The sequence below is a fragment of the Convolutriloba macropyga genome, chromosome 9 (genome assembly GCF_964194025.1).
Source record: "Convolutriloba macropyga chromosome 9, txConMacr16.3, whole genome shotgun sequence".
NCBI lineage: Eukaryota > Metazoa > Xenacoelomorpha > Acoela > Convolutidae > Convolutriloba > Convolutriloba macropyga.
Window position 1 is genome coordinate 56,880,726 of NC_134476.1, and position 26,444 is coordinate 56,907,169.

Here is a 26,444-nt window from a genome sequence, read left to right on the forward strand (position 1 = left end):
CCTCTACTCACAAACATTCAGAGAAATTAAATATATATACACACAAATACAAACACAAATACACACAAATACATAATATATATGTATTATATATATATATATATATATATATATAAATATATATATATATATATATATATATATATATATATATATTGTGTATATGTTTGTTTGTGTGTTCGTAAGGGTATTTATATATATATATATTATATATATATATATTTATATATATATATATATATATATATATATATATATATAGATAGATAGATAGATAGATAGATAGATAGATAGATAGATAGATAGATAGATAGATATATAAGTACACTTACGAACACACAAACAAACAAATACATACACACGCACACACACACGTGCAAGCACATTCGCACACACACACACACACATCGATACACTTACGTACAGAAACACACACACACACACACATCAACAAACACGACGCAGGTCTAACGCACAACCGAATTTTATTCAAACGACCTGCGAGCGACTGGCTGTGGTATTTTCAAGCTGGGGATTAGGCATGCTAGCTTTGGGTTTCACAGACTTGCGGGGGTGTAGTACATTGTTGGGGGGGGGTGTGTTGGGAGGGAAGGAACAGATGGGGGTCCAAATCGCCAGGAGGAGTAGGTTGGACGGTTGAATGTTGAGGGGGTGACTGGGTGTGGATGGGGGGAGACTGAGGATGGCGGTGGAGTGAATGAGGAAAGTCAAGATAAGAAACGCTCTTCACATGTCTCCTCAACATAGTTTTGCTGAATCTTATACTGAGAGACTAGTAAAGCGTAAGGCTCTAAAAAATGCTCAATCAGAAAAGGGTTACTGAGCTTTATTCATCCCCTTTGCGAAAAGGAATAATTAATAGGGTCAGACCAAAATCGGACCAGTCAAAAACCGAATTAAAAGAAAATAGGACTAATATGATTCCAACAAACTTCGTATACACACACACGCACGCACGCACACAAAAAAATTCCACATAAACAAAGTAAAATAAGTTCAAATCGAGTCGGTTAAAGTTTACAGGTCAGATATATATACATTTTCTTTCTCCAGTACAAAATTTTAAATCAAAAGTATTATTTAGCACAAAAGAGATCAAATAATGGCGGATTTCTTCGGATCGAAAGAATAGTTAGAGAATTACAGAAAAATTGATTACCGAATTCAATCAGTAAATTCATCAAATGGGCACTTGATATGAGAGGTAATTATTTAAACCGCTTACCGTAAAATGCTACAGTGATGAAATTCGTGATGTTTAATTGATAAAAGAGTAATTGTTGTATCAACAAAAAAGCATCAACTAATTGCAAATAGCAAGTAATGAAGAAAGATGAGAATAAAAAGAGCTAACAAGTCAAAAATTGAACTGCACTTTTGAATACAACTGTTTACACAACTAAAAAAACCTCCTTTTCAATAAAACGCACTTTTTTATCCATTTCAAACCATTAGACGCATTTTTGTTTAATTTATTCTCCTACTGAGCACTCAATAAGTGCCACTTGCACGCACGCACACACATGTGAAAATAAATGACCCCGAAAACAATTAAGTCAACTTTTATTCCATGGACAACGTTGGATCTCTTCACCAATAGCCGATAATGAAGAGAAAAGTATGAAAAAAATGGAATGTGAACAGAATGTGGGAGGCGGAGCTGCATAATATGGGTGTCAAAAATGGTTTTGTTCATTAAGTGACATACGATATTATAATTAGCTTCCTTTTTGAGTTTTACGTGAGATTGGATCAGCTGTGCTTTCTTAAGTCATCCTACATCAGCATAGTGAGTAATGAGAAGCTAAAGAGCACACTGAGAGATGGAAAACACATAAGTGTCTCCACGAACAGAGAATCAATGACACATTATTTGGTCTACGTATAGTGTAGTGTCGTACAGACTGAATTCATGTTGAGTGCTCTTGCAAGTCAACAAGAGAACAAGCAGGGCAACCAAAACTTTCTTCAAATTTTATTAAAATTTGATTACAGCAGACAAAATGGACAAACTTGTCTGCATCGATATGAAGATGCGAAAATCAATGAGCCAAGAATGTTTTTCAATTTTTTTACAGTATATTGCATATTGAGAATAATGGAGTAGGCTAGGCGATGTGCATCTGGTTATGAAGTTCGATCTCAATCTGGTCAGTGAATTTTGAGTAAAGAACACTGCTAATCATTGAAGCAAAACACTCTACTACTTGAATCAATTAAAGTTATGTTGACCAGTAACGGATAACTCATGCCACCATTGATCCAATCATGTATTCTTACGACTGGAATGAGTCATGGTGATCATGGGTTTGGTGTCTGAACAAGAAAAAAACCAGAAAATAATTTAAAATCTTTAAAATACAATGGTATTTTTTAGGATATAATGGTTTCAAGACATTTAAAACCAAAAACAATATCTTAACAAAACGTTCACGTTCAAACTACAGGACCTACAGGCAGCAAAAACCAATTTCATAGATGGAAAATAGTCGGTGACAAAGTAAAAAGACAACGATATATATCGGCAAAATTCGAGTTTCCTTTTTGTCCTAGACAAAAGTTGGACGCATAAGACAATAATTTAACTGTAATTAAAAGAGTGATCACGACGTGAATCGATTCCCAAAAACTACAAAAATTTAACATGTTACTTCTATCAAGTTTTATCAAGACATCTTCTGGTAGATTTTAGAGATAATTTTTTGTCACAGTACTTGGAAGAAATTGTTTCTGATCTCACGTTTTGAGCCAACTTTTCAAAAAATTGAAATTTAGTGACCTTCACAATTTTCCCAGACTTTGACAAACATTATTTCCAACTTCCAATTTATAAGAGCATGTGATTGGAAGAAGAAAAAAAAAGCCCAAACAGGAAACTTTGCAAACTAAACGAAAACAGTGTTTCGTGTAAATAAGCACAAACTTTATATGAGGATCAAGGACTACAAAATTAAACTCAAAAAAGAAACTATGGATTAAAGACAAAAACTACACTAAAAATAAAATTCATGCTCCCAAAATTTCTTTAGAAAAGACCTTGAAAAAGCATTAAATAAGTTACAATAAGGGTGACAAATCTCGGAAAATAGTGAAGAAATCTTTCTACTATATATCACGTTCTTTGTAAAATTTTCCTGCAACGAAATTTAGGTTACGATTTAAGTATATTTAATTCACGACTTTTTAAAAAAATAACAATATCTTAACAAAACGTTCACCTGCAGACTATGGGACCTAAGGCAGTAAAAACAATTTAATAGATGGAAAACAGTCTGTGACAAAGCAAAAAGACAACACTATATATAAGTATATAAATATATATATATATATATATATATATATATATATATGTGTGTGTGTGTGTGTGTGTGTGTGAGTGTGTATTGGTGTATATTGGCAAAATTCGAGTTTCCCTGTTGTTCTAGACAAAAATTGGACTCATAAGACAAAAAGACAAAAAATTAACTGTAATTAAAGCTTGGGCTCCTTAGAACACAAACTTGTTGGACAAACGGAGGCAAACAGAAAAAGTTAAAATTAAAAAGAAGAGAGCATGTTTAAAATTCAGAACTAATACAAGCAGCAACCAAGAGTTGGACAAAAATTGTTGACGAAGAAAGGTTTCAAAGTAAACAGTATCAAATATTTGTAAACGGAACTCAATAACTCGGTTCACCATGTTCTGATTGAACGAATTATTAAACAAAGAGGGACTATGAATTGAACTGATTAACAAGTGCTATAATAAAATTTCAAGTAAAAACAATTTTACCAAAAATTTTCTTATTATAATCTTTTGAAAACAAAAAGTCTCATACAAAGTGAAATAGCTATCCACAAACATAAAACAAAAAATCTTCAATATGACCTGATCACAACGTCTGACTTTTTCAATACTTAGACTTATTACCAAGGCAAACAAGGTGAAGGCAAGTACGCGAAAACACAGATAACAAAAATGTTGTAGATTAATTGTTCTGGTATCTTCTGGTAGATTTATTGTTGATAAATTTTTGTCACAGTATTTGGAAGAATTTGTTTCTGATCTCAAGTTTTGAGCCAGCTTTCCCAGATTTTGCCAAATATTGTTTCTAAATACCGATTTATAAGAACATGTGATTGGAAGAAGGAAAAGAGCCCAAACAGGAAACTTTGCATACTGAACGAAAACTTCGTTTTGTGAAAATACGCAAACTTTATATTAGGACCCAGGACTAAAAGAATTAAATTCAAAAATGGAAACTATGGATTAAAGAGTAAACTATGTGAACTAAAAAGAACATTCAAGCTCCAAAAATTTCTTTAAAAAAGACTTTGAAAAGGCGTAAGTAAATGACAATAAGGGTGACAAATCTCGGATAATAGTGAAGAAATCTCGTCATTAGTTTTCATGTTCATTGTCAAATTTCCCTACGACGATAGTAGTGACGGATTGGTACAATTTTGAGGCAGGCAGATGTGTGCAAACTGCAACTAATTTACTCCAACGCTTACAACCCTCATCTTGAAACATGCGAATGATAAAGAGGAGTTTCGAGTGTGAGTGTGCATGCTCGCTAAGAACAGTTGTTTGCTCTGTTTGCACCCCCAAATCTACTTTTTGATCTATTATTTTATTCATAACAAATTGCCCGCACCGGTATAAGATTGAATGAATTTTTGTTACTGCTTGTCAAAAAAAAAAATTAGTGTCGTGTCTGAATCTCTGAATTGAACCTTTGTATCAACAAGTTGGTGATTGAAACTCTTCCTTTTTTTCCAGCCAGGACTTTCTCTACCACCCTCAGACTGGCTCAAAGCTGAGGTATGTTACTGTTGTCTTGCTAAGGGCTTATTATGATGTTCGATAAGTATTGTCCCGTTCTTTCTCTTCCAAAATAGAATTGATCAACAGTTATTGTGTATATATGTTTTGTAACCTAACATTATAACAAGTCATTTGACCTCGATGAACTTAATCGAAAAGCAAAGCTTCAAGTGGAAATTGTACTGGCATTCGATTGTTTGGCAATTAGATTAGTTTGTATTTCATTCACAAGTTTAAACTTCACACACACAACCAATACCACCTGTGATTTCCATATGAGATGAGATGAATGGATGGTGAACGAATACATAGCATGTGGGGGCGTAATAACCTACAGGAGTTAAAGTTTGACCTGCTCTACAAAGAGAGAAAGTTTATCGCAAAGTTCACTGGAGGCAAGCAAATCTCTCGCTTGTAGAAATAAAGAGCATCACAAATAAGGTCCAATTGGTGATTGACTTAAAAGCGAGCAATCGAAAGTCCCAGTCTCACTACAGACCACTGCTACTCACACGCGCAACTTAGAGTCATATATAATCACATATAATTAATCAACACAACAACCAACACCACTATCACAGTGGAAAATAGTGCAATCATGGATGAGCTATTCATGGCACAATCATGAGACGAGAAGTCAAGTTCATGCACCTAATTAGACGTCGGCTCCGGCTCTTCCATATATCATACCGCTTTTAAACCCTCATGCTTAAATAAATCAATTAAGAAAACAATTTTGACTACCTTTAACTGTTTTATTTTTTTTTCAATTCAAACGTAAAATTCACGGATATAACCAAAAGAGTGGCCGCCGTATTGGTCGTGTTTAGCCAAAATTAAAAAATGAGAAACTTAGCCGACAATTCATGTAAAATGCGCTACTAGATTAACCCTGAAACCCTGATTGGCCAATTTAGACAAGTATATCGTAAGCGAGGGCAAATATACGCCACAGTTTTCACCAACTAGCGTAACGATGGTCTATCCGTGGTTGCATCCATTCCCTCCCCCAAGGGGGGGGGGGTGCCACGGATAGGCCGAATGGAGCGCCACTCGACCGCACACCAAAGACAATGGTCCACCGAAATACTGATTTATCGACCAACAATTTTTTTTACCATTAATGATAAAACAATCGGTTAAAATTTAGCCAAAAATCGAAACCATGCCCCCAACAAGTCCATCTGGTCCAAACCTGTCTTGGGTCGCGGACCTCATCCTGGGTTAATACGTCGATTACATCAAATTGATAATAATAATAATAATAATAATAATAATAATAATAATAATAATAATAATAATAATAATAATAATAATAATAATAATAATAATAATAATAATAATAATAATAATAATAATAATAATAATAATAATAATAATAATAATAATAATAATAATAATAATAATAATAATAATAATAATAATAATAATAATAATAATAATAATAATAATAATAATAATAATAATAATAATAATAATAATAATAATAATAATAATAATAATAATAATAATAATAATAATAATAATAATAATAATAATAATAATAATAATAATAATAATAATAATAATAATAATAATAATAATAATAATAATAATAATAATAATAATAATAATAATAATAATAATAATAATAATAATAATAATAATAATAATAATAATAATAATAATAATAATAATAATAATAATAATAATAATAATAATAATAATAATAATAATAATAATAATAATAATAATAATAATAATAATAATAATAATAATAATAATAATAATAATAATAATAATAATAATAATAATAATAATAATAATAATAATAATAATAATAATAATAATAATAATAATAATAATAATAATAATAATAATAATAATAATAATAATAATAATAATAATAATAATAATAATAATAATAATAATAATAATAATAATAATAATAATAATAATAATAATAATAATAATAATAATAATAATAATAATAATAATAATAATAATAATAATAATAATAATAATACATTCCTGAGTTGTGCAACACTTGTATTCTGTATGTCGAGATTATGTTAATGTTGGAAACAGTGTTTAACCTTTATCAAATAAAAGGAGAAAAAGTTGTCATCAAGTAGATATTGCCAGTGAGATGGATTACTGATTCCTCATATAAGCACAAAGAGATCAAGGTTTTTCGATTCGTATTAGTTACCAGTATTTACTGAGTTACCTTGCTAATATAAAGCGTTAGTGATAAACAGCTTGTATAAGTGTCTTTTTTACAATCATCTAACTATTCTCTATGCTTCTCAATGTAGCCTCAGACACAAGGACAGGTAAACGAAGCCAACAGAGTAGGGTATTCATTCATACCTTTACAGCCCTCGCATGTCAAAGCATTGTAGTGGAATCCAGATGCCTTGTCACCACACACGAGACAGATCTCGGCACCAGAGCCATCTGCTTTCATCAGAATGTTCTTGTTACTCCCACTGCCCCCCACTCCCGACGCAGGGGGTGGAGGCAGGCCTGTAACATTGGGGTGGTGCATCACACCGGGGGGCAAATTGGCTATCTGGCCCCCTATCAAATGAGAACCAGCTGCCATTTGACCCCCCATGACCCCAGAGTTGTTCAAGCCCACATCGCCCCCAGATGAGCTGGAGGATTGGGGGGAGTTGATTCCTGGGGAGAGAATCTCTGTTTTTGTGTTGATGTTGTTCAAACTGTTGCCACCTTCGCTGCTGTGAGTTGAAGAGCGTCTCTCGGCTAAACACACGGCCAGTCTACTTCAGAGTCAATGTACAAACAAACAAGGAAGCAATTATATCACATGTAACAAACTGTTGTTTCAAAATTGCTGTAAATATTTTGCTGAAAAGTTCTGTGAGCAGATTGACATTTAGCGACTTAAAGTATTGGACTGAAGTGTATAAATATTAGATCAAAGGGGAAATGGGCTTTGCGGAATAGAGGACTCACAGTTAGCAGGTGATGCGAGTGGAGATGGAGTGTTGTTTGCGAAGAGACTGGGAATGCCATTGGGGTGTGAGGCTGACTTGAGGAGTCCTCCTGGGATAGGGAATATGTGAGTGGAGGGTGTTGTTGCTACTCCTGTGTTGCTACCTCCATTGGGAGAATGCAACTGTTGCTGTTGTTGTTGGTGATGCATGTGAGGCTGTATGTTGTTGAGAGACATTTGGAAATGCTGAGAGTCGAAATAGGAGGGCAGCTGGATACTCCCTGAAAGTGTGAAAGTGTACCATTCATATTATTTCATGTTTACGTAATTACAGGAAAAAAAAGATGTGCAGCATTTTCAAACAGAACGTTGTTGTTTTTGCACATTTGTGAAATTTTAAACCCTTTAAAATTGTTCTGACACTGTCTTTAATCACCTATCAACAGTAGAAGCAGAAAGCGAGATCTAAACGCAGTGTTCTATTTGGTCACACTTGGCATATTTGTAAAACGAATTCTCTCTTCTTCCGCCCAACTCGTGCGCCAGACATACTTCTGGCGTTGAGCATTGAGGCTTTAAGGTGCCGCAACAAGGACTTGAGCAAAGCCAATATTGGCGACGCGTTGCCATTTTGTCGTAATCAATTCCTTCCCGTTCTGATAATTTTTCATGTCCGGACAACCAAAAAGTTTTCCCAAACCCAACCTCAAGCTTTGGGTTTGGGAAAACAAAATCAGATTTGGCCTCAATTTTAAGCACTTTTTGCAATTACCGACAAATCGCAGAAGAGAAAGCGAGGTTTTATAGTGAAAAAAACTCGTTTTGAAGAAAACTAACAATGTAAAATATTTGAACACGTAGTTGCCAATTTGAAGCAATGAACCCGATCACATTAGAAGCTCTCCATTGACAAGCAGTCTTCTGGAGTTAAAAAGTTGCCGTTCTTTGCAAATTTAACTCGATAATTATACAAAAGTCATCATTGTTTATTTTAATATTTGAAGTATTTCACTCAACAAATGGTCTAATTCGCAAAGATTTGTAACACTTGGGCGGTTTGTTGGGCGCCCAGCAAAATCAAGGACAGGTTTGATATTATCATGGATTCTTACAAACAGAAATGTTTTAATTTTTATTTTGGTGCTGCCTTTTTTTCAAATAATAATTTGCCTTTTCTTTATGTTAATTCCTGACAAAAAATATTGTCCCTGGATCCGTTAAGGACAGCTCCAATTAACGTAAAAATGAGGCCAAATGTAGATATTGTTTTTTTCAGAGAATCTAATGGTTTTTATGGCTTTGAAGAAGAGCTTAAGAAAATTTTAATTGAGTTCTTGTTTCGTCTGCAATTGTTTTTCATTTTGCAGTCTGATTACTAAGTCTAACCATTCGAAGATCCAAATGGCTCCTTCATCAGGTGTAAGTGAACCTGTACCATGCATTTGGTTGCTACCCAATGTCTCCTAGGTCATTGAATGTATTTGTTTTATAGAAATTTAAGTGATTTTTTGAACTTGTCATCTTTTTATGTTATTTCTGTAAATTTTTTGCTTAATCTCAGTAAATAAAAGTCAAACATTCTTTCTAATAGAATGCAATATAATTGTGGCGGATTATTTTAAAGGAACGGTTTCTTGGCTTTGGTACTACGAGTTTTCATACATAAATTTGTGATTTTAGTGCATAATTGCCCATTTTTGCTGCTGTTTTTTCTTCATTTGTAAAATATCAGGGTACCTAACATTCTAACTGAAAATTTTTTTACAACTTCAAAAATTGAACAAAATAATTGCGTACATAACATATGGTTTTGAGGGCTGCGACACCGTTCTCTTGCAGAATTTGGTAGAATTTTATATTTTTGCCCGGTATTTGTTAATTACCCGGTTTTAAAACGAGACGCAAATGAAGATTTAGTTTCCTCCCAGTTAATTTTTTTTAATAAATTTAATGGCTTCAATTTGTGGTTTCGTAAAGTTGTTTGTGACTTTTTTTAGTTTTGCCTATATCTGATGTTATTATCTAGACTTAAGAATAAGGCTAACTAATAACAGGTGCAATTAGTTTTCGAACAGGTTGCAAGATAAATAGTCTACTCTTTTAGTCGAAAGCTTAGGTTGGCTTTAAATTTTGAAATCATTTGTTTTTAAAAAAAACAATGGGTTTCTCAGTGTTGCCAATCTTATTTCTGTTGACTTGTAGCTCAGCATCTCTATAGACAAGTAACATCCCTTATCTATTGAACTAAAGATTGCTCTTTGTACAACAGGTAGTCATAAAACATTCGTGATTTTGCTTATTCGCCCATTTTTGTAGGTTTTGGTTTTCTTTTCTCAGTATCACAATACTGGGCGGTCCTTTGGTTATTTGGAAAAAAACGCAATCAAAAAAATTTAAATGCTTCTGGTGAAAAGCTTAATGTATAATGGGCTGGGACATCGTTTTCGTGGAAATTTCTTCGTGCAACTTCTTTTCTTTTGCCTGTAATGATCGTTCTTCTTGTAGTCGTATGACATATGCTGGATAATGACAGGTCTCAATTGCTCTCTATAGAAGTATTAAAAAATCTTTCAAAGATTTCATTTGATGCATAGTGTTTCTAATCAGTTTGACATTAATTTTCGAGAAAAACAACGTTTTATTAAACTTTGCGCTTTTGCTCATTTCTTTTCGCTTTGGTACCCAGTCGGATTGAGTAAAATTCCCAGATTTTTGTTTTAAGGATGTACAGGTTAACCAATATTGAAATAATTTTCATCTGATGCCATTTTGTATTGCTTATTATTGGTTTTCAAAAAATGGACAAAAAATTTCGGTCGCAATTAATATTTGTAATTCTTTAATTGTTATCACCTTCTTTTCTGGTAGTCATATTATGCTGGAAACAAGTCTCAAGTAGATTGCTTTATTCATTTAGTAGTTTGTTGAACGATATGTTGATATGTTAATTTTGTTTATATCTTCCTCCTCATTTGGTGGACAATTAAGTGAAAAATGTAGATGACCGGAGTTGGAACTTTATGTGCGGACGCACATTACCGAGCCTCCTTGATTGGATTCTAAGCCTAGATATCCCACACTTTTAGCGTTTAATTTGGCGTTGATCTTGTATAAATTTATGAATAAACTCTAAGCGTTGATCTTGCATAATTCAGCGTTCAAATTAGCAATGATTTTACAAAAAAAAACGCTTTTTATTTGCTAAACTTTCGGGATTGCGTTTAGCCAATTGTTGGGTCCCATAGCCAGTTATGAATGCGAATCAAACGTTAAGATTTTTTGATGACAGAGGTGATCCTTCTACCTGAAGAGTTGTTTAAAAACGCGAAAAATTTGAATTCTCGAATAATTAAAATTCGCTTTAAATGAAAGGACTTTAGCGCCCGTTGTAGAGTTGCAAAAATAAATTTTGTTCTGCAAAAATATCTGAAAAACCAAAGTCAATTGGCAAAGAAATCAAATTTCAGCTACTAAAATTTACAAAGAATAATCCCCAACAAAATTTTTCAGCACCGTAGGGTTCCTAAGGAACATGGCCCAACATTTCATGTGTCGTCATGAATATCGTAGGTTAAAAATTTAATTAAAAAGTCATGCTACCTATCAATCTTGAGAAATTCTAAACTAAAGTCAATTCCTAATCCTAATCAACTCCAAATCCAATTGATTCAGAAAGTAAACATGAATAAAGGTGCTTTGATTCTGTGCAATTTCAAATTATCATGATTTACACTTCTTAATTTGTTTTAAACTGAACAAAAATTTTTTAAATGATTATATGAAGTGTTTTGTCCAATAGAAATGTATCTTTTTCATAATTATGTGGCTAGGAAAAAATTTTGGGAGTTGAGCAAGAGAAAATTTGACATAGAATGATTCTTCACTACTTACTCATGAAATATCATGAAATTCATGATATTTTAACATGAAATATTGGAAAATGTTTTTTGCTCCTCATTTTTGCTTGTAATTCATGTCCCGTGACCAAGATTATTTATTTGGAAGCCACAACCTTAATGTCAACTTTAAGTCCTTATTCAAACAGAATTGAAATTTAAATTTCGTAGCCATTGAGATATCCATAGCCATTATCAATTATATTAAGAGTTTTTAAGAACAGATCTCATTTGGTTTCAGCATTTTCAAGCGTAAAACTTGCTAAAATATTTGTTTTAGGCGTAATCTGGATCTTTTCTGTTTTTGCCCCCGTCCTATATAACCAGTCTATTTGCACCCCCCCCCCCCAAATATGTACTTTTTCAGCCTTAGAGATCCTTCAGTTTAGGTACAATAAATTGCCGCAAATGGCACAAGATTGGATGAAGATGAATTTTTGTTACCGATTGTCAAAAAATTAGTGTCATAAAGCCAATCCTGTGGAAGATAAGCGCAAAAATAGTAAAAACACGCATTAATATTTGTCTGCTTACATTATAAGCAATTTTAAATTACTGTAAATGCGTTAATTTCATGTTCACTGCATAATTAAATTGTAAATGCCGTTTGTGCATAATTCTATATGTAATAGTATGAAATGCAAACAAAATGCGTCAACATGTGTAGGTGAGGTATGCAAATGTGCAAATGGGCGTGGGAGAGGGGCTTTAAAAAACAGAAAAAATCCCGTAATCTTGCATAATTTCACCTCATTAATTTTTGCTTCGATTTAAAATAATTTTGATGTTTAATTTAGCGTTGGTCTCAAACATGTAAATGGTTTAACTCTTTGCACTGATTTTGCATAATTTGGCGGTGGTCTTACACACCCGGGTTGAATTTTTCCGCCCAAAATGATGTAAGAGTGGGGCTGCAATGGGAGGATTTTTTAGGAAAATGCAGCTCAAAACTCTTACGTCTTTTTGGGCTGCATTGGGCTTCCAAGGGGGATAAAATGGTGTAAGAGTGAGGGGTAAAAGACAAATTAAGCCCCCACGCTTACATCTTTTTTGGTCTGCCAAAGGGGGTAACATGGTGTAAGAGTGAGGGGGTAAAAGACAAATTAACCCCCCACTCCTACATCTTTTTTGGTCTGCCAAGGGGGGTAAAATGGTGTAAGAGTGAGGGGGTAAAAGACAAATTAACCCCTACTCTTACATCTGTTTTGGTCTGCCAAGGTGGTAAAACGATGTAAGAGTTGGGGGTAATTCGTCTTTTACCCCATCACTCTTACACCATTTTACCCCCATTGCAGCCCACTCTTTCATGGCAATTTCAGTCAGGGGGTGTAATTCCTTAAAATTCCTCCCATTGCAGCCCACTCTTACATGACAATTTCAATCATAGGGGGTAATTCCTTAAAAGTCCTCCCATTGCAGCCCACTCTTACATGGCAAATTCAGTCAGGGGGGGTAATTCCTTAAAACTCCTCCCATTGCAGCCCACTCTTAGATGGCAATTTCAGTCATGGGGTGTAATTCCTTAAAAGTCCTCCCATCTAGCCCACTCTTACATTGAAATTTCAGTCGGGGGGGGGGGGGGGTAAATCCTTAAAACTCCTCCCATTGCAGCCCATTGGAGCCCACTCTTAGATGGCAATTTCAGTCATGGGGTGTAATTCCTTAAAAGTCCTCCCATTGCAGCCCACTCTTACATGGCAATTTCAGTCAGGGGGGGTAATTCCCTAAAACTCCTCCCATTGCAGCCCACTCTTAGATGACAACTTCAATCATGGGGTGTTATTCCTCAAAAGTCCTCCCATTGCAGCCCACTCTTACATGGCAATTTAAGTCAGGGGGGTAATTCCTTGAAACTCCTTCCATTGCAGCCCACTCTTACATGGCAATTTCAGTCATGGGGTGTAATTCCTTAAAAGTCTTCCCGTTGCAGCCCACTCTTACATGGCAATTTCAGTCAGGGGGGGTAATTCCCTAAAACTCCTCCCATTGCAGCCCACTCTTAGATGACAACTTCAATCATGGGGTGTTATTCCTCAAAAGTCCTCCCATTGCAGCCCACTCTTACATGACAATTTCAGTCATGGGGGTAATTCCTGAAAACTCCTCCCATTGCAGCCCACTCTTACATGGCAATTTCAGTCAGGGGGCAATTCTTGAAAACTCCTCCCATTGCAGCCCACTCTTAGATGACAATTTCAGTCATGGGGTGTAATTCCTTAAAAGTCCTCCCATTGCAGCCCATTGCAGCCCACTCTTACATGACAATTTCAGTCATTGGGGGTGATTCCTGAAAACCCCTCCTATTGCAGCCCATTGCAGCCCACTCTTACAGGGCAGTTTCAGTCAGGGGGGTAATTCCTTAAAAGTCCTCCCATTGCAGCCCATTGCAGCCCACTCTTACATGACAATTTCAGTCATTGGGGTAATTCCTGAAAATTCCTCCAATTGCAGCCCATTGCAGCCCACTCTTACAAGACAATTTCAGTCATGGGGGTAATTCCTGAAAACTCCTCCCATTGCAGCCCATTGCAGCCCACTCTTAGATGACAATTTCAGTCATGGGGAGTAATTCCTTAAAAGTCCTCCCATTGCAGCCCATTGCAGCCCACTCTTACATGGCAATTTCAGTCATGGGGTGTAATTCCTTAGAAGTCTTCCCATTGCAGCCCACTCTTACATGGCAATTTCAGTCAGGGGGGTAATTCCTTAAAACTACTCCCATTGCAACCCATTGCAGCCCACTCTTAGATGACAACTTCAACCATGGGGTGTTATTCCTCAAAGTTCCTCCCATTGCAGCCCACTCTTACATGACAATTTCAGTCATGGGGGGTAATTCCTGAAAACTCCTCCCATTGCAGCCCATTGCAGCCCACTCTTACATGGCAATTACAGTCAGGGGGTAATTCCTGAAAACTCCTCCCATTGCAGCCCATTGCAGCCCACTCTTAAATGACAATTTCAGTCATGGGGTGTAATTCCTTAAAAGTCCTCCCATTGCAGCCCATTGCAGCCCACTCTTACATGACAATTTCAGTCATGGGGGTAATTCCTGAAAACTCCTCCAATTGCAGCCCATTGCAGCCCACTTTTACAGGGCAATTTCAGTCAGGGGGGTAGTTCCTTAAAAGTCCTCCCATTGCAGCCAACTCTTACATGACAATTTCAGTAATGGGGGTAATTCCTGAAAACTCCTCCCATTGCAGCCCATTACAGCCCACTCTTACATGACAATTTCAGTCATTGGGGTAATTCCTGAAAACTCCTCCCATTGCAGCCCACTCTTAGATGACAATTTCAGTCATGGGGTGTAATTCCTTAAAAGTCCTCCCATTGCAGCCCATTGCAGCCCACTCTTACATGACAATTTTAGTCATGGGGGTAATTCCTGAAAACTCCTCCCATTGCAGCCCATTGCAGCCCACTCTTAGATGACAATTTCAGTCATGGGGTGTAATTCCTTAAAAGTCCTCCCATTGCAGCCCATTGCAGCCCACTCTTACATGACAATTTCAGTCATGGGGGGTAATTCCTGAAAATTCCTCCCATTGCAGCCAATTGCAGCCCACTCTTACATGGCAATTTCAGTCAGGGGGGTAATTCCTTAAAAGTCCTCCCATTGCAGCCCATTGCAGCCAACTCTTACATGGCAATTTCAGTCAGGGGGGTAATTCCTTAAAACTTCTCCCATTGCAGCCCACTCTTAGATGACAATTTCAGTCATGGGGTGTAATTCCTTAAAAGTCCTCCCATTGCAGCCCACTCTTACATGACAATTTCAGTCATGGGGGTAATTCCTGAAAACTCCTCCCATTGCAGCCCATTGCAGCCCACTTTTAGATGACAATTTTAGTCATGGGGTGTAATTCCTTAAAAGTCCTCCCATTGCAGCCCACTCTTACATGACAATTTCAGTCATGGGGGGTAATTCCTGAAAATTCCTCCCATTGCAGCCAATTGCAGCCCACTCTTACTTGGCAATTTCAGTCAGGGGGGTAATTCCTTAAAAGTCCTCCCATTGCAGCCCATTGCAGCCAACTCTTACATGGCAATTTCAGTCATGGGGTGTAATTCCTTAAAAGTCCTCCCATTGCAGCCCATTGCAGCCCACTCTTACACGGCAATTTCAGTCAGGGGGTAATTCCTTAAAACTCCTCCCATTGCAGCACATTGCAGCCCACTCTTAGATGGCAATTTCAGTCATGGGGTGTAATTCCTTAAAAGTCCCCCATTGCACCCACTCTTACATGACAATTTCAGTCATGGGGTGTAATTCATTAAAAGTCCTCCCATTGCAGCCCATTGCAGCCAACTCTTACATGGCAATTTCAGTCAGGGGGTAATTCCTTAAAACTCCTCCCATTGCAGCCCACTCTTAGATGACAATTTCAGTCATGGGGTGTAATTCCTTAAAAGTCCTCCCATTGCAGCCCACTCTTACATGACAATTTCAGTCATGGGGGTAATTCCTGAAAACTCCTCCCATTGCAGCCCATTGCAGCCCACTTTTAGATGACAATTTTAGTCATGGGGTGTAATTCCTTAAAAGTCCTCCCATTGCAGCCCACTCTTACATGACAATTTCAGTCATGGGCGTAATTCCTGAAAACTCCTCCAATTGCAGCCCATTGCAGCCCACTTTTACAGGGCAATTTCAGTCAGGGGGTAATTCCTTAAAAGTCCTCCCATTGCAGCCAACTCTTACATGACAATTTCAGTAATGGGGGTAATTCCTGAAAACTCCTCCCATTGCAGCCCATTACAGCCCACTCTTACATGACAATTTCAGTCATTGGGGTAATTCCTGAAAACTCCTCCCATTGCAGCCCACTCTTAGATGACAATTTCAGTCATGGGGTGTAATTCCTTAAAAGTCCTCCCATTGCAGCCCATTGCAGCCCACTCTTACATGACAATTTTAGTCATGGGGGTAATTCCTGAAAACTCCTCCCATTGCAGCCCGTTGCAGCCCACTCTTAGATGACAATTTCAGTCATGGGGTGTAATTCCTTAAAAGTCCTCCCATTGCAGCCCATTGCAGCCCACTCTTACATGACAATTTCAGTCATGGGGGGTAATTCCTGAAAATTCCTCCCATTGCAGCCAATTGCAGCCCACTCTTACATGGCAATTTCAGTCAGGGGGGTAATTCCTTAAAAGTCCTCCCATTGCAGCCCATTGCAGCCAACTCTTACATGGCAATTTCAGTCAGGGGGGTAATTCCTTAAAACTTCTCCCATTGCAGCCCACTCTTAGATGACAATTTCAGTCATGGGGTGTAATTCCTTAAAAGTCCTCCCATTGCAGCCCACTCTTACATGACAATTTCAGTCATGGGGGTAATTCCTGAAAACTCCTCCCATTGCAGCCCATTGCAGCCCACTTTTAGATGACAATTTTAGTCATGGGGTGTAATTCCTTAAAAGTCCTCCCATTGCAGCCCACTCTTACATGACAGTTTCAGTCATGGGGGGTAATTCCTGAAAATTCCTCCCATTGCAGCCAATTGCAGCCCACTCTTACATGGCAATTTCAGTCAGGGGGGTAATTCCTTAAAAGTCCTCCCATTGCAGCCCATTGCAGCCAACTCTTACATGGCAATTTCAGTCATGGGGTGTAATTCCTTAAAAGTCCTCCCATTGCAGCCCATTGCAGCCCACTCTTACACGGCAATTTCAGTCAGGGGGTAATTCCTTAAAACTCCTCCCATTGCAGCACATTGCAGCCCACTCTTAGATGGCAATTTCAGTCATGGGGTGTAATTTCTTAAAAGTCCCCCATTGCACCCACTCTTACATGACAATTTCAGTCATGGGGTGTAATTCATTAAAAGTCCTCCCATTGCAGCCCATTGCAGCCAACTCTTACATGGCAATTTCAGTCAGGGGGTAATTCCTTAAAACTCCTCCCATTGCAGCCCACTCTTACATGGCAATTTCAGTCATGGGGTGTAATTCCTTAAAAGTCCTCCCATTGCAGCCCACTCTTACACGGCAATTTCAGTCAGGGGGGTAATTCCTTAAAACTCCTCCCATTGCAGCACATTGCAGCCCACTCTTAGATGGCAATTTCAGTCATGGGGTGTAATTCTTTAAAAGTCCCCCATTGCAGCCCACTCTTACATGACAATTTCAGTCATGGGGGGTAGGGATACCTCCTTAAAAGTCCTCTCATTGCAGCCCATTACAGCCCACTCTTACCTGACAATTTCAGTTATGGGGGTAATTCCTGAAAACTCTTCCCAATGCAGCCCATTGCAGCCCACTCTTACATGGCAATTTCAGTCATGGGGGGTACCTCCTTAAAAGTCCTCCCATTGCAGCCCATTACAGCCCACTTTTACATGACAATTTCAGTCATGGGGGTAATTCCTGAAAACTCCTCCCATTGCAGCCCACTCTTACATGGCAATTTCAGTCAGGGGGATAATTCCTGAAAAGTCCTCCCATTGCAGCCCATTGCAGCCCACTCTTACATGGCAATTTCAGTCATGGGAGGTAATTCTTTAAAAGTCCTCCCATTGCAGCCCACTCTTACATGGCAATTTCAGTCATGGGGTGTAATTCCTTAAAAGTCCTCCCATTGCAGCCCACTCTTACACGGCAATTTCAGTCAGGGGGGTAATTCCTTAAAACTCCTCCCATTGCAGCACATTGCAGCCCACTCTTAGATGGCAATTTCAGTCATGGGGTGTAATTCTTTAAAAGTCCCCCATTGCAGCCCACTCTTACATGACAATTTCAGTCATGGGGGGTAGGGGTACCTCCTTAAAAGTCCTCTCATTGCAGCCCATTACAGCCCACTCTTACCTGACAATTTCAGTTATGGGGGTAATTCCTGAAAACTCTTCCCATTGCAGCCCATTGCAGCCCACTCTTACATGGCAATTTCAGTCATGGGGGGTACCTCCTTAAAAGTCCTCCCATTGCAGCCCATTACAGCCCACTTTTACATGACAATTTCAGTCATGGGGGTAATTCCTGAAAACTCCTCCCATTGCAGCCCACTCTTACATGGCAATTTCAGTCAGGGGGATAATTCCTGAAAAGTCCTCCCATTGCAGCCCATTGCAGCCCACTCTTACATGGCAATTTCAGTCATGGGAGGTAATTTTTTAAAAGTCCTCCCATTGCAGCCCACTCTTACATGGCAATTTCAGTCATGGGGTGTAATTCTTTAAAAGTCCCCCATTGCAGCCCACTCTTACATGACAATTTCAGTCATGGGGGGTAGGGGTACCTCCTTAAAAGTCCTCTCATTGCAGCCCATTACAGCCCACTCTTACCTGACAATTTCAGTTATGGGGGTAATTCCTGAAAACTCTTCCCATTGCAGCCCATTGCAGCCCACTCTTACATGGCAATTTCAGTCATGGGGGGTACCTCCTTAAAAGTCCTCCCATTGCAGCCCATTACAGCCCACTTTTACATGACAATTTCAGTCATGGGGGTAATTCCTGAAAACTCCTCCCATTGCAGCCCACTCTTACATGGCAATTTCAGTCAGGGGGATAATTCCTGAAAAGTCCTCCCATTGCAGCCCATTGCAGCCCACTCTTACATGGCAATTTCAGTCATGGGAGGTAATTCTTTAAAAGTCCTCCCATTGCAGCCCACTCTTACATGGCAATTTCAGTCATGGGGTGTAATTCCTTAAAAGTCCTCCCATTGCAGCCCACTCTTACACGGCAATTTCAGTCAGGGGGGTAATTCCTTAAAACTCCTCCCATTGCAGCACATTGCAGCCCACTCTTAGATGGCAATTTCAGTCATGGGGTGTAATTCCTTAAAAGTCCCCCATTGCAGCCCACTCTTACATGACAATTTCAGTTATGGGGGTAATTCCTGAAAACTCCTCCCATTGCAGCCCATTGCAGCCCACTCTTACATGGTAATTTCAGTCATGGGGGGTACCTCCTTAAAAGTCCTCCCATTGCAGCCCATTACAGCCCACTCTTACATGACAATTTCAGTCATGGGGGTAATTCCTGAAAACTCCTCCCATTGCAGCCCACTCTTACATGGCAATTTCAGTCAGGGGGGGGGGGTAATTCCTGAAAAGTCCTCCCATTGCAGCCCATTGCAGCCCACTCTTACATGGCAATTTCAGTCATGGGGGGTAGTTCTTTAAAAGTCCTCCCATTGCAGCCCATTACAGCCCACTCTTACCTGACAATTTCAGTTATGGGGGTAATTCCTGAAAACTCCTCCCATTGCAGCCCATTGCAGCCCACTCTTACATGGCAATTTCAGTCATGGGGGGTACCTCCTTAAAAGTCCTCCCATTGCAGCCCATTACAGCCCACTCTTACATGACAATTTCAGTCATGGGCGTAATTCCTGAAAACTCCTCCCATTGCAGCCCACTCTTACATGGCAATTTCAGTCAGGGGGGGGTAATTCCTGAAAAGTCCTCCCATTGCAGCCCACTCTTACATGGCAATTTCAGTCATGGGGGGTAGTTCTTTAAAAGTCCTCCCATTGCAGCCCACTCTTACATGGCAATTTCAGTCAGGGGGGGGGGTAATTCCTGAAAAGTCCTCCCATTGCAGCCCATTGCAGCCCACTCTTACATGGCAATTTCAGTCATGGGGGTAATTCTTTAAAAGTCCTCCCATTGCAGCCCACTCTTACATGGCAATTTCAGTCAGGGGGGGTAATTCCTTAAAAGTCCCCCCATTGCAGCCCAACTCTTACATCATTTTACCCCCTATGAACAAATTACCCCCACACTCTTACATCAATGGACCCCCCATAGACAAATTACCCCCCCCCAATTCTTACATCAAAATAGGAGGATTTTAGGGAGGACATTCGACCCGGGCAAATAAAACATTTTGCGTCACTTAGCGTCAATATCATCAAGTAAACACTTAAAACCAGCCTAACTGCTTGGTTTATATTTAGCCAATTGTGGGGTTCCATAGTTAGTTGCTGAGCCTCATCAGTCTATGTGAGTTTATTCGAAAAACTGTATTTTATTGTTTTTTTGGCTGACTGTTTGCCGGGTTTGTCGGTGTGATGTTTGCAGGGTTATGAAAATAAAATTAAAACTAGAAACATTCCCGAACATAGATTTTATCCTCGTACCAAAATAGTTAATTTTCAAAAAAAGAATTTGAACTGAACTATTATTTGTGTCTGTATTAGAGTAAAAAAAGGTATTTTGTTATCCCGATGATGGTAAGTTTTCGCTCCCTAAAGCTTCTGGAAGATACACTGGAAGGTAGGAGTTCACAGGAACCGATTTTATTTTACACAAACTCTATCAGCTAGAAATTTTGGTTCCGTTTCCTTAAAAACGGACCAATTTCAGTAAACTCCGTTGCTGTTCTTGCCAATAAGAGGATAACAGGTTCTTTGTTAGCAAGAACTTTTTTACTGGACTAACTTCAAGATGAAAACGTCTTTTCTTGAAGTTTTTAGGAAGTTTGACTTGTTTCAAAACAAAAAATGCTTGCTCATAGTTAAAATAACAAGATGTATTTTAAAAGAATATATCAATTTCACATTCACGGCTGAGAGGACAAAATAATCAAGCAATAGTCGCCAATTTTAACCCACTTATGCAAAATACTATTGAAGGGGCGCAACAACCTTTCTAAAAAGGTTATCGTCATGAAAATGCATTTTAATGAAATTTAGATAGCTTCTTCAGAACTGTAAACATTTTTTCGTGCTCGTCGTGCTTTGATCATCCAACAGAATTTGGCAGGAAAAGGTACTTTTTGTTCCATTATATCCTGAAAAAAATGGGAGAATATATGCAAACTCAATTTTTTGTTGACAATTTTTTTAAAATTTAATGAGGGAATCTTAAACTAACAAATTAGTCCAAAATTAGCTCCCTCCGTTTAGAATTTTACTAAAAAGCAAAATTACAAGAAATCTGCTTTTTGAAAAAAGATTTTGAATATTTTTGGCAGCATTTTACAGAAATTTCGATGGCATCCTTCAGACAAAATTCTGTTACTTTTCCAAAAATTATCTGTTTCTAAAGTTCAAATACATCGAAAATTGCGGAAACAGACGACTACTTGGTAGAATTATATGTGAACATTGATATTTTTCAAAAAAACCGGTCCTGAATTTCATAATCACAGCAAACCATTTTTTGAGGGTTTCTCAGAACAGCAATTATTTGAATATGCTGAGACTGTTACTATCTACGATTCGAAAAAATAAACCTGTTCTTGGAAAAAAGTTCGAGACACATTCCTGCACAATTTGAACGGCTTTACAAAAAAAAAACTAAAAGTTATGTTTCTGAAGCACATATTTTGACTCAAAAAAACAAATCGACTAAACATCGAGACACAAGTACTGACTGTGCACCAGTTTCCTGCCCTGCCCAATCTGGAGGTGTAGGTGCAAAACTTTTTTTCTCTGTTGTTTCAGTTTGACCAACTGTTCGCGAACTTTGAGTTTGTTTTTGATTCAATATTATTTAACGACAACAATGAAAACTAATTCGATATCTGCTTACCCATGATTAATTTAGAAGTAATATTGCAGTCAAGTTTAATTTAGAAATTAGAAGTAATATTGCCGAGTGATTTAACACAGCTTCAGCTCCACATACCTAAAAAACGAGTATTTTTAGGGTCTGAGGTACTATTTTGGAACTACAAAACCAAGTTTTGTGAAAATTTTTCTTCTAAAACGGTGATTTCTGTGGGAACTGATTTTACTATGTGATTTTTTCACGAGTGCTTTATGGCAATTGTATTTCAGGCGTTATAGGAAAAGTTATTGTTTCTTATGACATTTCATGGAGACTATCAGATTACTGCCTGTACTTAATGTTAATTTTAGCCTAGAAATTGATAAAATTTCTCCAATAATAGTTTTCTTTTCGATCATTTCAATAATAGCTACCCAATATATTTCCAATATTGCCAGTGTATTTTCAGTGTAATTCAAAAAAATCAAAACAATGAAAAAATGCGTTTCTGTTTTAAAAAAAAATCAAACAAAAATTCGGCCCAATTATAGCCCAAAAATTAGCGAAACTTTTGTCTATGATTTTTCTGCCAATCTTTTTTTGTTATTCAAATTCTGTCAGATTCAATTTCTTCTTAATGATATTTTGAGAAATATTACGAAATAGCAGAGATAATTTTTTATCGAATTAAAAAAAAACTAAAGTTAGGCTCTTCAAGCTTAGCTGGTTGCAGATGTAAAACTGAGTGAAAACTGACATAAAATATAGACTGCACTCTTCGTCAAAATTTTGAGCTTTTAAAAACGTCTGATGGGTTAAATCTTCAGCTTAATTTTCTAGCTAGTTTGTATTTTCCTCAACATTAATCTTGTTTTTTTAATCAAATTTCTTCTTCGACTGTTAGTAAGCTTTAAAAATTACTTGCAGCTGAAAACAACTGAAGCTTGTTAGAACGTCATGTTTTTTTGAGAACTGTTCACATATTGATTTTCTTTTTCAAATAGTTCCGTAGTCTGGGTCTAAAAATCAGAGAAATAAAAGAACAAAAAAGACTAGCTATAGAGTGTCAACTGTTACTTTGGAAATGAAGTAAGAAACAAGCAAATCTGCTGCCAAAATTTCGGTTCACGTGTGGTAATTTGAGAAAAGTTTTCACTCTGACTATTATCACTGTCAGATTTCCTATCGATTCATTTTACGAAATATTCTTTAGCAACTCAACTTCCCACTTGCAATTGCGCGAAAGTTTTAATAAAAACAAAGTAATTTATTTGAATCTGACGTCATTTGTTCTCCATAAAAGTTTTGTGGAACTGTTTTACATTCGGCACTTTTCTAAAAATCTTCTAGTCGATTTGTCTGAGTATCCAGAAACAAGTACTGATGATAAAATTTTTTACGCTTTTTGTTTAGTAGTAGAAACAATTTTTTGACTTTTAAAATTAATAATCAATTTCTGAAATTTGTTTGGATTTGTTGTTGTCAGTTTAAAATTTCCTACGTGCCAGTGTATAAACTGCTTAATTATTTTAACGTTGGAAAATGATTAGAACTGATTTATTTCTGTGACCTTCATTACATTCGAAAACTTTTTCCTACTAAAAACTTCCCCTTTTTTAGAAAAAAAATAATTTCTCAAAAATATGCGGCTGTTCCGTTCTCTGAAATTTCATTAAAAACCAAAGGTTCGAAAGGTTTGGTGCTTTCTCTAATCTGGTATAGAGCTAACGATTCTATTTAGTTTGACTTACAATCAGAAACGTTTGACTTTTTGAGGCAGGCTCCACATTCTTATCTTATTTGTCAATTTGTCTCAAATTATGTTCACTATTAAATTGTATTTGTTTTCTAGCTAAAGATAATATGCTCTGTTGAATGAGTGTAATCTGTTCTTCGGTCTCAAGAACAGTTATGTCCATTTTTTCCAAACTACACGTTGATTTTGATATTTAATTTTCTCCTTTCGTACTCGCATAGTTACCTTTTCGTAACAATTTTTGTTTGGATATATATTTCTTTAGGAAACCCAGGCAATCAATTTCCTACGACTGCGGTTGAAAGAAAAGCGGTTGAAAGAATTTTTCTAACGTTTCAATAGTTTAACTTCAAAATAGTTTTGAAAAAAAAACGACTTGGAATTTTGTTTAAACTACTTTTGTCGTCTTTTCTTAAATTCTCCGTGGAATACTATTATCAAAAAAGGAAAATTTCACACATCCATTGCCTATAAAACCTTCATTGGAAAAAATTTTTACCAAAAATATTTTAATCAGGGCTGTTAGTTTTAGCCACAATCGAAGTAATCAAACAAAATACTATCAGAGACATTTTTGTAGTGTATAGTTATTCTGCTGACGTCTTCGATAGGCTGTATCGTATGGATTCTACTGAGCTGAAAACAGGGTAAAAATTTGAATTAAAATTTTTTTTCTGAGAGTTTTTGGTTTCAAAATTGATTATCAGGAAAAACATGGAACTCAGTTTTCGACTGAATTTAATGAAATGTGTACAACCGAATTCAAATTTTGTTATACAACAAAATCAACCAACTCTAGAAAAAATAGAACGCAAGATATTAAGATTTGTTTTTATGGAGTTAATTAACGATTTTAAAGTGTAGGTGCGTTTTATTAAATTGACGAAGCTCATTTTCAAAATTCAAATTAGCTTTTCTAGTTCGCCCTCAAATTATATCCCATTGTTGTTTTGTCATTTCTTCATCTATGAAAACATCATGTGCATCTATAACAAGCTCAGAAACTGACAAGCGTTAATGGATGAAAAATATGACCTCATTTTTTGTTATGTATATGTTTTCGAAATAGTTATTACTAAAAAGATGAAATATGGTTGCTTTGGTTTGCATTAATGCTGCACATATTAAAACAAAGATCTCATAGCTACAACACTTCAATGAATTTACTTCAGTGAAAAATTTCTTGTGCAGTTTACCGTTTTCCAACAATTTCAAATTACCAAGATGGAGGTTGCAAAATTCTTACTTATAATAATTTTAATGAGAATTAGAAAGCCCTATTTGGAAGTAGTTTTGAGCACATTGAGAATTTTGTAAATAGCGCACAAAATTAAAAACAGTTAACTTTAATGAATCAAAATGACCTTAAATTTGTTAAATTTTAAGGATCGTCAACTTAAAGTTAAATGCGAAGCCAAGACCAGATTAACAGAGGAATACAGTAACTGTCAATGACTAAAAACATGGCGTGTCAATGGTTTTTGCGTATTCACACGTCTTTCTGGGCCATGCACCGAACAGAATCATGCAGAGTGTCCTCTTGCTGGTTTTTAAACTTACCCGTAAAATATTGGAAGCGAAGTTAATCCTTTGGAAAAATTATCTTGAAATGAAATCAATTTTAACTGATAAACATATTTATTTAAAACTTTTTGAGTAACTGAAATTTAGACATGAAATAGATTTCTCATATCCTTGGAAATTTTTTGCTCATTTTCCCTCGCTTTTTAGACAAAAATGGCGGATAAAGAGCTGGTCAGTTGATTAAATTGAAGAACGGAATACTTGGATTTTTGAAAAAAGATGCAACTGATTCTTATTTTTTGTGCGTAGATTGATCATTAAAAAACTCGAAAGGAAGCAAAAACTTTCCACAAATGGAAAAAATCTCAGCAGCACTGAAATTGTGAGCCAAGTAAATAAAAATGACAAGCGACCGAAAGTTTCTGTCTGCACCTACCAGTCTAGATTTTGAAAATGGGGCGGCTAAAAATCTGCTTAAAAAGTGAAATAGAATGTAAAATAATGACACAAATCTTTTCGAAATCTTCTTAAGAACTACAGAATACGCAAGGACAAAAGTGATTCATTAACATACAAATGGGTGAGAAGACGTGAATTGTGTACCTGTTTGGGATTTTTGGTTGTTGCTGTAGTGGTTTCCTGAGTTGGTGGCTGAAACTGAAGAGACAGAAGAGGAGGAGGGGGAGGAGGAGCCAGTTAATGATGACTTGGATGATGATGATAGTGAAATTGAACCAGGGGTGGCCTGTATATGATTATCACCTACACGTCAAATACATTTTTAGGGTTAACTCAAACTTTGCGAGATAATTGGATTTATTCGAGAGCAACCTGAAAAGCGGTCGTTGACCTTCAGCTTACATATTCTAAAATTTTTTTCGTTGCAACTGTGTCCTAATATTGACAACTTTAAAGCATAAGAACTTTGTATTCAATTCTTTGTTCTCGTTTTTCTGTTATTTTGTACAGCATTTGTTATCATTTTATCATCATTTGATGGATTCAATGGATGATGCAAGTGGAAACCCAGGCTCTTCAAGTCTTGCGAGTAAAAAG

General features: G+C 36.7%; 1 protein-coding gene across 2 annotated transcripts in view; it reads right to left on the reverse strand.

The window, feature by feature from the left end:
* Positions 1–26,444, reverse strand: part of LOC142345879 (uncharacterized) — a 105,811-nt gene that overhangs the window by 40,040 nt on the left and 39,327 nt on the right. For both annotated transcript variants that reach the window (XM_075398313.1, XM_075398312.1), the window contains exons 3-5: positions 25,992–26,150; positions 7,790–8,050; positions 7,181–7,576 (exon numbers count right to left, since the gene is read on the reverse strand). In XM_075398313.1, the coding sequence (XP_075254428.1) occupies positions 7,181–7,576; positions 7,790–8,050; positions 25,992–26,150 (816 nt within the window). The remainder of the gene's footprint in view (positions 1–7,180; positions 7,577–7,789; positions 8,051–25,991; positions 26,151–26,444) is intronic.